Genomic DNA, 14,487 nt, shown 5'->3' with positions numbered 1-14,487 from the left:
GAAGGCTCAATGATTGTGCAGGTTTTAAAAGAAGACAGGATATGACATTATTCGCGTTTATCTTTGCGGTTAAATTAAACATAGGGTTAAGGGGATGGCATCAGAATATATCGTTTGCTTGAACTGTGGTAGAGATGATTTCCTGCAGATGATGTCTCTATGCAAACTTTAAAAAACTTTAAAAGTTTATGAGGTTTGGGCACCAATGACACTAAAAGACTCCACTGATGGTGAAATTCAGTCCACAAGTTTTAAACTAAAGTGAAAACGTGAAAAAAAAAGTATGTTTAAGCAGTAGATAATTGCATAGTCAGGTTCAGGAACATTCAAATCCAAGTTGAAAAATTCTGTTAAGAAATGAGTCATAAACTAGACAGAGGCTGGATAGTCTGAGTGAGCCATATCCCCTCACGTTATAAGTGTTATTTTTGAAAAACGACCAGTGCATTCGTTTGAGAGGAACTGAATACTGTTGTGGTTACATCTGTCTCAACCGAAGGTCTCCTGGAAAATTAAGCTATTGTGTAACATCATACGTGTTTTTGTATCTTACTTGTAGAAATGTTTAAATTAGAACTTTGAAACAAAAACAATACTTTTTTACTTATAACATATCTGTATATACGCTACTGCAGTAAAGACAAAGGCACACACCTTTGTTCTTCTGACAGCCCCTCAAACACTATGCTTCCATGTTTAAATTCAAACTTTTTCTCATGTGACCCAATGTAAAAAAAAAAAGTGTTTTATTAATGTGACATTTTACACTTGTATTTTGCAGCTTTATTGAAATAAAAAAGTAGCAGCATGAGTCAGTTATCGTGTATTTATTTATTGGTGGATGCAAGTGTTCAGAACACAGATAGCCTTTGGAAAAAAAAGGGTCTCTCAATCTAGAGGTGCATGTTTTAGACGAAGAAGAAGTCCCTAACTGGAATGAGAGCAGTGTCTGATGACGTTTTTTTTGGTCTGAGGTGGCAATGTCCTCTAGGGTTGACAGATAGCAACCTGTGGTTTTTTCTCCAGCAGTGCTTGCGGCACCATTTTTTTCTGCCACAGAGCAGCGTGCATACCACACTGATGTGAATTATGTTATAACAGCAGAAAGTGGAGTCTCACTGAGGAACTCACAAGCTTTCCACAGTCAATACAAAATAAGGCTGGGTTTGAGTCAAGCTTTTCCTGTATTTCAATATCAACTCTTTAGTCCTATAGGTGTGCTAAGCTAGTATGCTCACTGAACACCACACTGATGGGCATATCTCATATCTGTATGCTGACTCACCTTCACCTGAGATTAGCTCAACTACAGTTGTGTCATCAGCAGATTAAATAATGATGTTGGATGAGTGGACAGGTGTACCATTACCGGTGTGCATTATGTAAAGAAGCGAACTCAGCAACCTCAAAGAGATTCAGTGTTCGGTGTAAAGGATGAGGATGTATGGGGACAAATTTGATGTGAGGAGAGGAGTTTGTCAAAAACCTCTTGGTCCAAGTGCTGATCAATGACTTTAGAAAGCCCTAAAAAACGAACTTGTAAGTGCTGTGATGAAGAGACAATATTGTTCCAGTATTTCAGATTTTTTTATTACTACACTGAATCATCATGTCAACTAATGTATTCAGTTCAATTCAAAAAACGTTATTTATATAGTGCAAAATTACAAAAACAGTTGCCTTAAGGCACTTTATATTGTAATATAGTAAAGACCATACGATAATACAGGGAAAACCCCAAGAATCTGATGGCCCCCTATGAGCAAGCACTTGGCGATGGTGGGAAGGAAAAACGCCCTTTTAATGGAAAGAAACCACCGGCAGAACCAAGATCAGGGAGGGGCAGCCACTTGCCCCGACTGGCTGGGAGGGAGGAGGGAAAAACAGGACAAAGACACAGTGTAGGAGAGAGCCTGAGATTAATAACAGCTCATAATTAAATGCAGAGTGGTGTATGAATGAGGTCATTAAGGTAAGATGGGGCCTGATTATGCAAGACCTTGTATGTGAGGAGACAGAGTTTAAACTTGATTCTGGATTTAACAGGAAGCCAGTGAAGAGAAGATAATATAGGAAAAATACACTCTCTCTTTCTGCTTCCTGTTAGCACTCTTGCTGCTGAATTTTGGATAAACTCAAGGCTTTTCAGTAAGTTTTTAGGACAGCCTGATAATAATGATTTCCAATAGTCCAGCCAGAAAGTAATAAATACATGAAGTCATTTTTCAGCATTACGATCAGACAAGATGTTTCTAATTTTAAAGATATTGCACAAAGGGAAGGAAGCAGTCCTACACATTTGTTTAATGTGCGTATTGAAGGACATATTCTCGCCAAGAACAATTGCAAGATTCCTCACAGTGATACTGGAGACCAAGGTACTGTCATCCAGAGCGTCTGGTTAGAGACCATATTTCTAGGATTTTTAGGGCTGAGTACAATGTCCTCAGTTTTACCTGAATTTAGAAGCAGAAAGTTAGAAGTCATCCATGTTTTTAAGATATTCCTTCAGTTTAACTAACTGGTGTGTGCTATCTAGCTTCAGGGCTAGATAAAGCTGGGGATCATCTGCATAGCGGTGAAAATGTATGCTGTGCCTTCTAATGATAGCATATACATGTATGTAAACAGAACTGGTCCTGGTATAAAACCTGTGGAACTCCATAATAAACTTCGGTTTGTGAAGGTTTACATGAACAAATTGGAGTCTAGATAAAATTCAAACCACTGCATAGCAGTGCCTTTAATACCTATTACTTGTCCTAATCTCTCTAATAAAATATTGTGGTCAGCAGTACTGAATGCTGCACTGAAGTATAGCCTCTGACAGCAAAAGGATGATGTTAGTATCAGAGGCCATAAGCAGATCATTTGTAACCTTCACTAACACTTTTTTTTTTACTTTGCAAAGTTTTGAAACCTGACAGAAACTCTTCAAAGAAGCCATTTAGTATTACCATTACAACCACTCTTTCAAGAATTTTTGAGATAAAAGGAAGGTTGGAGATAAGTGGTCAAGAAAGCTGGTCAAGTGATGGCTTTTTAAGTAGTGGTTTAATTACTGCCAGATTGAAGGCCTGTGGTACAGAGTTGATTAACAGAGATAAGTTAGTCATATTTAAGACTGAAGCATTGATTAATAATGTAATGTAATGTACTGTACATATAAACTGAAGATTTATTACATTTTTTTATTTTAAAAAAACCCATAACGAACAGCAACAAAAGTGGTATTTGAAGAGTCTAGAAGTCAGAAATACTTTGTTAAATTGTATTATACAAGCATAACGTTTCCATGCTTTTCATGAGTAATTTTTTGAGTCACTGGTACATACGGAGTGCCACTTTGTGTAGTCAACAGAGTATGTGCTTAAACGTCACAGTTCATTTAATTTTTTCAGCTTGTCCCCTGTTATGTACACACACCACACCTGCCATGAAGTCACAACCTTGTTGATATGTAAATGTACAATAAGTTCCCGCTTTGTCCCTCGAGTGCTATTATGCTGATAAAGCCTGCATCATTCTAGGTGCACCGTTTTAGGTGTGTGATACGCCCCAAAACCAAACATTTTTTCCTTTACAAGACATTCAGGCCTGTTTACTTGGTCATTGTTTGCCATCTCATATCAGCATAGAAACTGAACTACAACCTATGCATACCGTGTCACTGGGTATAAGAGCTGTGGTTGTGAACCCTATCCTAGTCTTCAATTTCAGACCTCGCTTTCAGGAGCCAGATACTAAGTTCAAGAGTTGAAGTGGACAGCAAATTTTCCTACAAATCAAGGTAGTTTAAACTCATCCTACTAACTGATTTTCTTTATATCTGATTTGGGGTAAACTCCTAATCAAGAAAGATCTAATTCTTTTTGTTTGGAATAAAATTTTATGAAGCTTTCACAACACAGATTTGGATATATAACATTTGTTATAAAGAAACGATGTAAAAGTGTCTCAAAAGTTCTATAAACAAGGAAGTAAACTGGTAAAGTAAGTGAACTTCATGTTTAAATTGCTCCAAGTGTGTTTCCTTCTGTTTGCAGCCATGGAATTCCAGACAAACGTGATAAATGCACAACCTCAGGTGACCGTCACACAGTACACGGTGTCCTCTGGGTCGTCAGAGTGGAATACAAATGCATGCGACTGCTGTGAAGACTGCGGCATCTGTACGTGTCTATATGAGTTTTGTGGGAAGATGCTGAAGTTTACCAACAGTGTAACATGAACAGAAATATGATGATACACCTCTCACCTCCAGGTCTTTGTGGAACATTCGTTCCCTGCATCCTGGCTTGTAAGGTGGCTCAGGACAGCGACGAAAGCTGCTGCCTGGCCTGCCTTCCCGGCGCCCTGATTGCTTTACGGACAAGCATACGCAACAGATACAACATTGGTGTAAGTGTGCTGCAGATGTCTAATCATTTATTAAACAAGAAGACTAGAATTCTAATCATGATGAAATCTAGATGGTGTTTTATATTACATTTTTCAAATCCCAGCACTCTAAAAAAAGGTTCTGTAAAAAAAGATATGATGATGTTTGTCACCAGTTTACTGTGACTGTGCTTTTCCTCAGGGCTCTGTGTGTGACGACTGGTTAGTAATGGCCTGCATTCCAGCATGTGGATTATGTCAGATGGCACGTGAGCAGAAGATAAGAGGAAACTGAAAATTTGATATATGATATGATATGATATCCTCAAAGTATCCAAGTAAAATAATATATGAAAATGTATTTCTTCAGTTTCCGTATCTTATGAAAATAAAAAAAATGGCATAGACACATTGTAGTAAAGCTAAAGGATTTGATAAGAATAAAAGTCAGATAATTGGACTAAACTGACATTTTCTTCTTGTTTTTCCTTTTTTATTCTATAGTTTAATAGGATTACATAGTATATCTGTTATATTTGACATGTGAGCTCGGAGGCTTGGAATGAGGCTGAAAACCCCACATTTTTCACTCAAAGTTCGACAGCGACTCATTGTGCTGACACTAAGTTTGTGCAACAAAGCAACAAAATAATGACGGATATGTGGGAATTGCAGCATGAGTGGCTCTTAAATACCCTTAAAAAAATCAACCAGTTTATGCTGGTAAACTCAAATAACTATTCAATAAATATATGGATCTCTTTTGAAATGTAATCATTTCTGAGAACTGTTTTACTACCTACATTATAATTCAATAATGTTCACAATTTGCACGTTATATTTTTTCTTTTTTTAATGTTTAAGATAATTGTGTTAAATAATAAGTGATTTGTCTGAATGCAAATTGTATATCCACTCAAAAACAATATTTCAATAAAACTATTGGAATTAATGTGTTGTGATTAAATAGTTGAACACAGCTGTAAAGGATTATGAAAGAAGAAGAATAAGTTGGAGACATCTTCCCCTTTCTGACTGAACGTTTTATTTTTGGCTGACCATGTACTTCAGAGCTGTCTAAAGGCACAGGGTGAGGCGAAAAGCATTAATCTGAGTAAGTACAAATTAGTGTAACTTCAAATATCGGGACATGTTTTCAGTTTTCCTGGGCAAGTTTGAGAAAGGATATCAATATTATAAAGTTATGCTTATAAAGGGTGAATCTTAAAAGTGGCACACATGATGTGAAAAATTTCTGAAAACTATTTCGCAACTCTTCCTATACATCTTATTGTTATAGACAGCTTCCTCTTTCTGACTCAGTGTATTTGCGGCCACCTAAAAAAAGTTGTCTGAGAAGGCATTAATTTAAGTAAGTATGAATTAGATTAACTTCACGTATTGTGACGTTATCAGTTTTCCTGGGATCGTCTAAGGAAAGGAAATAAATGATATCTTATTTGCAAAATTACAAGAATTTATGCTTGTAAAGGGTGAATATTAAAAATAACACATATGAAAATACATAATTATTTCTCAACTCTTTCTATGCATTTTGTTATCGTCCTAAAATTATTGATATTGTGATTTTTGCCCTATATTGCATTCCTGTAGCATTAAATTATGAATTCGTTGCTTTTTAACATTGTGCACTGTGTGGACCACAATGACGTGAGAGAAACCCTAAAGAGGAGAAGGGCAAACATTCATTTATAATGAAAGGGGATATGAAAACATAAGAAAAGAGGAACAAAGTTGTTCTCATCGTATATATTTCTTCGGGGACACGCTCCTCACACCTCAGGATTAGAAGATTCTTTTATGCTGAGACTATTCCTAGAGACTTGCAACTGCTTCTAGTAAGAAACGCTAACAACAACAAGAACAGGTAAGAATCTGAGCTTGGGTTAGTGAAGTAATTATAAAAATACTAAGTCTAAATTAAAATGCCGGTTGAAGGCATTAAAACTCCAGCAACACTTGTAGTCCTGTATATAAAACAACTTAATTATTTGTTATAATTTGGCCGCGATGAGTTGTCCTGTGTGCCGTTTCTACAAAATTTTTAAAATGATTAAAAATCAATCAGATATGAAATGCTAGTTTGTCAATTTACTTCTTTGTAATGTTTAAATGTACTTGTCAGATTTTAAGAGAAAGCTGACAACATCAATGATGTACCTTAAGCAAGAATTTGCATTCTGATATTAGAATTTTTTCTGATTTGAAAGTATTCTCTATTCTCAGATTCCTGTACCACATTCACCTGATGAAAAACCCAGAGGCCTTGTAGACGTTTTCAACTTAATATTTAAACAAACAAAACGAGCCGATAGAAGTTATTTAAAGAACTGTTTCTTTGCACTGCAACAAGACAAAATGGGAAACCTAACTCATCAGCTGCTGTCAGTTACAATTGTTCTTGCAGCTGTTCAACTCATCAGTAGTTACAGCTTCAGGAACTGCATTGCAGAAGCAGATTCTGATGGAAAAACTTTCAATTGCATACATCGAAATGCAATGAATATTTTTGATATTGTCAGCGACCTGCCACCATCTACCATCAATCTCACCATTTTAAGAACTCGTCTGACGCACCTTCCTAACAACAGCTTTAGTAACCTGGCAGACCTTCAGCACCTCGGAATTGATAATAATTCCTTGACAACCATCAGTCAGTTAGCTTTCCAAGGCTTGTATCAACTGAAGACTCTAAACATGTCATTAAACAAAATATCAGAGCTCAACCCTTCTCTGTTTAAGGACCTGCAGAATCTCACCTCCCTCTTCATGGCCAACAATGCATTGAAGCAGCTGCCCGGGGATATTTTTTCATCTGTTCTCAAGCTAGACACTTTAATCCTGAGACAAAACTCTCTGTCAGATTTCTCAGGCATTGCTAAGTCTGTGGCACATCTGACAAATCTGACGACACTGGATCTTTGCTTTAACAATTTGACCTCTCTCAGACACTCAAATGTGTCACTGCCCCAGTCCCTCACTGTTTTGTATGTTTGCAAAAATAATCTTTTAACGCTGGGATGTCAACCTTCATTTCTCAGCTTTATCAACACTTTAGATTTGTCATACAATTCTCGGCTGCCTACAAAAGCCTTTGATCAAATTGATTTGAGCACTATAAATTATTTGCTTTTGCATTCAACAAATGTAACAATAGTGGAGTTTTTAAACATTAGCAACATCAATCCAAGTCATGTTGATTTCTCTGGTACAGGACTGAACAATGACAGCATGCTCAAAGAATTATGCATACTGTTGAAAAAAAGGCTGAAAGAGAAAAATCTTAAAAATATGAACCTGGGTAATAATGGGATTAGGATACTTACAAATAACACACTGTCCTATTGTCCTAATATCACAGGGGCTTTAGATCTATCCCGTAACAACCTAAAGAACACATATTGCCTTGAGTTTCTTGAAAGACATGTATACATAGAAGACTTCAAAGCAGAGCACAACCATCTCAGCTTCCTTAATTACTGTAAAACAAACAAAAACGTTTTATTTAAAAAAAAATGGAAAATCTGAGTTATCGTTACAATCGCATCTTAAAAGTTAACCCTTATGCTTTCTATAATACACCAAATCTCAGGACGCTACAACTCAACATAAACAGTATTGCATTTCTCCATAAACACGCTCTCAAGGGACTAAAAAAGCTCGAGACACTTCGTTTAGACAATAACCTCTTAACTGATTTGTTCAGTGTCACATTTGAAGATCTGGTCAGTTTGCAAATTCTTAACCTTCGCAACAACCGCATTTCTGTCATTTTCAAAAGGACTTTTTTCAACCTGAAATTTTTAAATACACTGGATCTTGGAGGTAATAAGATTACCCATTTTCAGCAATCGGGTCTTGATGGACTAAAAAGCCTGTCCAAGCTCTATCTAGATGGAAACCAGCTAAAACACATTGACCCTGTCTTATACCATGCATTTCAAGACACCCTCACTGTGCTAGATTTACAGAGTAATCAGTTTTGCTACGTAACAGAAACTCATGAGTCACCATTCATGAATCTCAGCAGACTGACTGATCTGAAATTAGATCGGCAGCGACCTAACGGACTCACCGTTTTACCACGCACTTTACTACGTGGCCTCTACTCACTGAAATCTTTGTATCTCACCAACAATAACATATACCATCTTGCTCCTGATACCTTTGATGACCTAACAGACTTAAGTTTCCTCACACTGGATAACTGCTGTGTTGGGGTGAAAAAATTAGAACCAGGGGTCTTTAAAAATCTAAGAAATTTGACCAGATTGGCTGCAGAAAATATGGGCATTCAGAACTTCTCCAAAGAGGTTTTTGGGAATCTTACACAGTTACGTTCACTGCAGCTCAACCGCAATGCCATGCAGACTCTTTCTGTAGACGCATTAATGGGTCTACCTATGCTTCGTTACCTTGACATACGAGATAATCCTGTAAGCTGCACCTGCAATAATGCTCCTTTGCAAAATTATACAAAGAATAACACAGATGTTCAGGTGGTGTACCTGTACAACCTGTCATGCCAACACAATCCAAAACTCAAATTTCACAATTTTGACACTAAAGTTTGTCGTGGAGATATAGGAATGTACCTGTTTTTTAGCACATCAGCTGCAATCTTCTTGTTTACAATCATTCCCTTATTCTATGTTAAACTCTACTGGAAAATGAAGTACAGCTACTATGTGTTTCGGGCCTGGTTTAGCGAGCAGTGGAGCAGACTCCACGAGGAGGAGGAGAATTGTAAATATGATGCATTTATTTCCTATAACTCATCTGATGAACAATGGGTCATGGACCAATTGTTACCCAACTTGGAGGGAGGTGGGTCATCTTTTAAGCTTTGCCTGCACCACAGGGACTTTGAGCTGGGCCGTGATATTGTGGACAATATTGTTTCTGCTGTATACAGTAGCCGGAAAACCATTTGTGTGGTGAGCAGGAATTTTCTGCAAAGTGAGTGGTGTTCTCTGGAAATCCAGCTCGCCAGTTACAGACTCTTTGATGAGCACAGAGATGTTCTCCTGCTCGTTTTTCTGGAGCCAATCTCTGAGAGGCAGCTGTCTTCGTATCATCGCATGAGGAAAGTAATGTTAAAAAAGACTTACCTGCAGTGGCCTGGTTCAGACTGTACTAACCCAACACAGGCGCAGGAACTGTTCTGGAATCAGCTACGTAGAGCAATAAAAACAGGGACCAGACTAGAGACAGAAGAATGTTCTGCAACTCATGAGAGCAAAGAAGCTGAAGACTTTAAGGAAGAGAGATCTGATGAAAACTTTTACTTGCAACCTTAAAAAAAAAAAAAGAATTTGTGATTTGTTGTTTTACTCAATTAACCTTGAAATGATGTTGTAAAATACAATGTAATGTGTTATAAATGTAAGAGCAGCTTTTGTTAATTTTATGTTTTGCAGTGTTTGACGTATATATGCAATTTCTACAAATTTCTTTTAAATTACTGTTTGGCATTTAAAGGGATGCACAACTTTCACAAACAAATAATATTCCATTATAACATCTGTGTTTTTAATTGTACAGAAGTCAAAAATAAACATAAATGCTTCAAAAGGTTGAAAATGATGCATAATTGCATGGCTACTTAACTCAGCAAAAACAGGACAATAGAAGAAGACAGGCTACTCTTCAGTGGATAGCTATTGCATCTATGCTTAATGCTATGGTTATATTAATATGGGAACATAACGTGTTTCTCACTGACTAAACAAAAACCTTGAAGTGCATAAATTAAAGGACAATTGTACTTTAATCAGTCATAGAAATATTGATAGCCATGCCTCTATGGAGAGCTTTACCACACATTAGTACAGTCTCATAGGAGGGAAGGACCATTGCTCAGGGCTCAGGAAAGCAGAAAGGGAAGGTGCAGGGTCTCTCTCAAGAATGAATGACGGAGGGTAGTGCATCATACCAGTGTGCTGGGACTTCAGAGGAGAACAAGCTGAAGGGTGACTGAACTGGCTCGAAGGTTGGAAATGATTGCTCTGATGGTGAACTGGGGCAGGAAAAGAGGGAACACACGAGTACCTGTCAGTTCCAAATGGGTCTTCCTGCTGGGCAATGTGCATTGGCTCTCCTGTGTATGTATCTGGCAGCTGCAATTGGTAAGGAAAAAAGGGCTGGGGGTTGCTGCCAGAGTACTGTAGGCTCCTGTTTCCAAATAAGCTGGATTGGTCCATGAAGCTATTTTCAAAGGAACCAAACATAGCTGAATTTTTGCTCTTTGACCAGTTTAAACCACCTTGCCAGTTCTCAGGTACAGAAGCCACTTCTCTCTGGCATAAAGTGGTAGAAGGAGCAAACAAAATGCTTTCTGGAGCTTCACAGGTCTGAAAGTTCATGAACAATGGAGGAGAGAGACTTGGTCTGAGGATATCATCCAAAACACTGTCGGCCGTATCCGCAGGGCTCACCAGCCACTCAGTAACCTTGACAAGTAACATAAAGAATCATCATTTATTATCAGAGAATCTTATATTATAGAAATCTGAAAATAACTTAAGTAGGAGTGACAATGTAAACTGAGGGCCTCACCTGTTTTTGACTGCAGTGTGGCTGTGGACTGGTCTTCCAGCTGGCATGTCTATTTGCTGGCATATTAAAAGAGGTATCTAAAAATAAGGAAACAAAACTGAAAAAAATGTAGGTATGTCATGCCTACTTCTGTTTTTTTTTTTTAAATAACCACATAAAATGATGTAAAAACCAAATTGATGGTTTGTGTCTTTTCTGTATTCTTTCTTCTTTACATAAATTCATCTCCTGACATAAAACAAACACAAAACACTTTTAAGGATAGGTTTAATTTTTTTGACCCATCTTCAAACAACAGATACCTATTAAAATAATATCTTTGTCATGCAATACATGGAGTTGAGATAAATGTTTTTGCCTTTTTTTTTTTTTTTTTAAACGGCAGAAATATTAGTTTAAAGATATTTAACAGTAAATAAACCTTTACAACTATTTTAGCACAGAAGGCATTATCCAGTCATTCTTTAAGGGGAAAAAAGTATTTTCATTGTTTCACTTCTCTTCTGTAACTGTTTTTGCACGTCTGTTCAACAGAAGGAAGAGGTGGCGCAACGACAGACAAGTATAAGAGAGCACAGTGGTGAGGTAATGACAACTCACTGAAGTGCAAGAAATGTTAATTATTCTAAAACCATAGATAGACAGATGCAGACTTACACTAAACATCTGTTAGTCTGATGGCAGAGAAGCTGGTCCTAGCTGGAGTACCAACAACTCTCTGCCAAAGTTAAATCTGAACCGAACACACAAGGTCTACCTTTAAACTGTACTACATTTTAAAGGCTGAGGGGGAGTAACAATTACTGCAAGGGTAAATTCTTTAGTACATGACAGCACAAAAACACTAAAAGAAACGGGGAGAAAAAGTGACAACGGGTAAACGTGATGTAGGTGGAGGTCATGGTCAGTCTATAAGGGAAACACTTTGTGTGCATTCTCGATTGGTATATTTAAGTTGTGTTTGTATTGTGTGCATAAGAACAAAATAATGTGTGTGAGCATACAGGATGCAGCATGCACTATCACTAGTTTAATTTATTTTGAATGACTAAATGGTTAAAATACACTAACATAAAAAAACAGTGTAAATGTTCAAGCTATCAAACAAAAGAAAATGTATGAACTTAAATATTTCTTACCAATCAGCTTGGCAATATATTACTAACAAACACTTTTATACTTAAGTACTTATAAGTAACAATGAATGCGAAGATACTCCATAAACACTTTTAAAATGAGCAGATTTTGACCATATAATCTGTATCACAATATAATAACATCTATCAAACAGATGTTTGATCAGCTGGAAGTTACACAGTTAAAATGATTACCATGTCAACCAGCATAGCTGTGGTCAAACGGAGATCATTAGACATAGTCAGTTACAACCTGCACCAGAATATCTCCCCTATCAGAGTGATAGATAAAGTGCAACACATAGCTGTCACTTAAAAAAACAAAACACTGATCTTGAACAAATCTGCGCTTTCCATTATATTATGGGGAAATGTATTTTAATGCTCACCTGCAGCAAAGAGATCCTCTTCATTTTTCCTGGTTGGCTCTTGATCATGATCTTGGGCTTTCTTTGTGGGATGCACAGCAAAGCTACGATGTTGCTGAAGTCTAAGGAGGTTCTCTTGAAGCCACGGTCCATGCCTTTTCCTCAGAGAGTTCAACAAAACCTCCCTGCTCTCTGACAGCACGTCTCTCCTGCTCATTGACGGAAGCTTCAGATGGTGACACAAACGTGCTGCCACTGCACTGACAAACTTCATTACATACTTTGGATCTTGCGTTCTGTCCTGTATCTCACAGCTGTTGGCTGAACTGAGAGTTGGGGTTTGCACAAGAGTAGAAATCACACGTTCTTTTACATTTGTGTTGAAAGTCTTTATATTGTCTCTGTCAACAACTGGAGTCAGCAGTGATTCTCTGCTGTTTTCAGACACGACACATGTCCACTTGGTTTCTGTTGTTAGTACATCGAGGAAGCTGTGTTTAGACGAGTGGCTGCTTTGAAAACTTTGACATGAAAGAGCGAGGTGTTGTTGTGGTTTCTCCTCTGTTGTGACATCTGATTGCTTTGAATCAAACTGCATGTTTTTCTTTTCTTTCTCTTGGCAGTCAGTGTGGTCTTTTGAAGCAGGGTCTGTATTTTTTCTGAATGGCACACAGCTCCCAACATCTGTATCAGCTCCCAACAAACCATCAGTGGACATTGGAGCAGAATTGTGCAATGCTGAAGATGAATGTGAAATTACAGTGTTCTTTTCTTTTCTTTGTTCCTCCAGTTTTGGCTGTTCACTTAGCAAGCGTTCAAAATCAATAGACTTCACCTCATGGTTAAACAGGCCATGGTGTCCTGTCAGGCGGCCGTCTGTGATGATACTGGGCTCCTGCACAGAGGGAACAATACTTGGAAATGGTGGATTTCTCCTTGAAGAACAATGACAACTAGCATGACAGCAGTTATGCAAATGTGCCATATCTAAGTTGCTTTGGCGATGGCGATGGTGATGATGATGGTGATTTGACTTGATCTTTGAAGTCTCTTTCCAGCCACCTCTTATTTGACTCCTCTCCTTGCGGGTCTTCAGTCGTTTCATTTTTTTCTCCTCATTTGCCTTACTATAGTGGGTTGAATATCTGGGAAGAGCACTGAATCTTTTTGCAAAGAAACGCTTTTTATCTTGTTGAAAATTGTTGACTTTTCCTTTTTTATAGAGGTCTCACCACACACGTGGCTCATGCTGCATCCTATTCTGTAGAAAAATAACCACAGTTAGTAAAGAAAGCTTGATAATACAGGATGTGGTTGCAGCTCATTGAGGTCAACTCTACCAGTAAAATTAAGAGCAACTTACCAATGATTCAGTGAAAGTGACTAGATGTAAATTTGAATCCCTGATCATGTGGGCTTTGACTTGAACATGTAGACCATATATAATGCAACTTGCCATTTTTTCTAAGCAATTCATAAAAATAATAAGAAAGCATGTAACATACTTGGCATAGTTTAGCAGAGATAGATAAAATTTGGAAAATGTCTCTTTTACATTAACATTATTAGTGCAATTAAACTGTAAGGGAATTAATTTGCATAACATTTTAAATCATATTAAACTACAGACACAAAATCAGTCCAACAAATAATGTATTATTTGACTTGTTCCTGCAGGCTACAGTCACAGACACAATAGTTTGACTATATGTGTGCAGCTGTACACACTGAAAACTAGGTTTCAAGAAAAACATTTCAAATAACCGGGGAAAAAATAAGATACTGAGCAGATAGGCCTATCGAGGTCAGACTTTTATAGCTGTGGTTACATTTCTCTGTGCATGCATGGTTGTAAGGATTTATAAAGTGTGTAACTGTATAGTTACTGAATAGTAAGATGACTTGAGCTGACTACACCCATCAAAGTTGCCTGTCAAGTTCACATGATCTGTTGTCAATCCTGTGTAAAAAAAACTAACTTTAAAAAAATATATAATAATAAAAATCTTGCAGTGTTGAGATGA

General features: G+C 37.4%; 3 protein-coding genes across 3 annotated transcripts; 2 read left to right on the top strand and 1 right to left on the bottom strand.

Moving 5' to 3' along the window:
• The first annotated feature begins 3,523 nt into the window (after nt 1-3,523).
• cnfn (cornifelin) lies at nt 3,524-4,884 on the top strand. Its single transcript, XM_003458785.5, has 4 exons — nt 3,524-3,790; nt 4,047-4,172; nt 4,265-4,401; nt 4,583-4,884. Exons 2-4 carry the CDS (start codon nt 4,049-4,051, stop codon nt 4,673-4,675), a joined length of 354 nt encoding a protein of 117 aa, XP_003458833.1. The 5' UTR covers nt 3,524-3,790; nt 4,047-4,048; the 3' UTR covers nt 4,676-4,884.
• A 1,293-nt stretch (nt 4,885-6,177) lies between these two features.
• tlr21 (toll-like receptor 21) lies at nt 6,178-9,699 on the top strand (the record flags this gene model as incomplete). The annotated part of the gene is given in 4 exon segments (NM_001311317.1): nt 6,178-6,268; nt 6,628-7,898; nt 7,900-7,916; nt 7,918-9,699. Coding segments are annotated over 3 exon segments (2,938 nt in total), but the record flags the coding sequence as incomplete, so codon positions are not given.
• A 259-nt stretch (nt 9,700-9,958) lies between these two features.
• On the bottom strand, nt 9,959-14,396 carry LOC100698714 (uncharacterized). Its single transcript, XM_025911786.1, has 4 exons — nt 14,350-14,396; nt 12,485-13,358; nt 10,960-11,036; nt 9,959-10,853 (listed from the first exon to the last, which is right to left on the bottom strand). The coding sequence occupies exons 2-4, from the start codon at nt 13,179-13,181 to the stop codon at nt 10,227-10,229; spliced, it is 1,401 nt and encodes a 466-aa protein (XP_025767571.1). The 5' UTR covers nt 13,182-13,358; nt 14,350-14,396; the 3' UTR covers nt 9,959-10,226.
• Between the last annotated feature and the right edge of the window lie 91 nt (nt 14,397-14,487).

Source organism: Oreochromis niloticus, linkage group LG11, assembly GCF_001858045.2.
Source record: "Oreochromis niloticus isolate F11D_XX linkage group LG11, O_niloticus_UMD_NMBU, whole genome shotgun sequence".
NCBI classification, from domain to species: Eukaryota; Metazoa; Chordata; class Actinopteri; order Cichliformes; family Cichlidae; genus Oreochromis; species Oreochromis niloticus.
Note: the sequence above shows the minus strand (reverse complement) of the source record. Positions and strands in the feature narration are given on the sequence as shown.

Coding starts and splice junctions, on each gene's coding strand:
- cnfn (XM_003458785.5), top strand. CDS start 4,049: ATGGAATTCCAGACAAACGTGATAAATGCACAACCTCAGGTGACCGTC. Junction 4,173..4,264: donor CTGTGAAGACTGCGGCATCT/GTACGTGTCTAT, acceptor TCTCACCTCCAG/GTCTTTGTGGAACATTCGTT. Junction 4,402..4,582: donor GCAACAGATACAACATTGGT/GTAAGTGTGCTG, acceptor GCTTTTCCTCAG/GGCTCTGTGTGTGACGACTG.
- LOC100698714 (XM_025911786.1), bottom strand. CDS start 13,181: ATGTCCACTGATGGTTTGTTGGGAGCTGATACAGATGTTGGGAGCTGT. Junction 11,037..12,484: donor AGAGGATCTCTTTGCTGCAG/GTGAGCATTAAA, acceptor CCTTATTTTTAG/ATACCTCTTTTAATATGCCA. Junction 10,854..10,959: donor CACACTGCAGTCAAAAACAG/GTGAGGCCCTCA, acceptor TTACTTGTCAAG/GTTACTGAGTGGCTGGTGAG.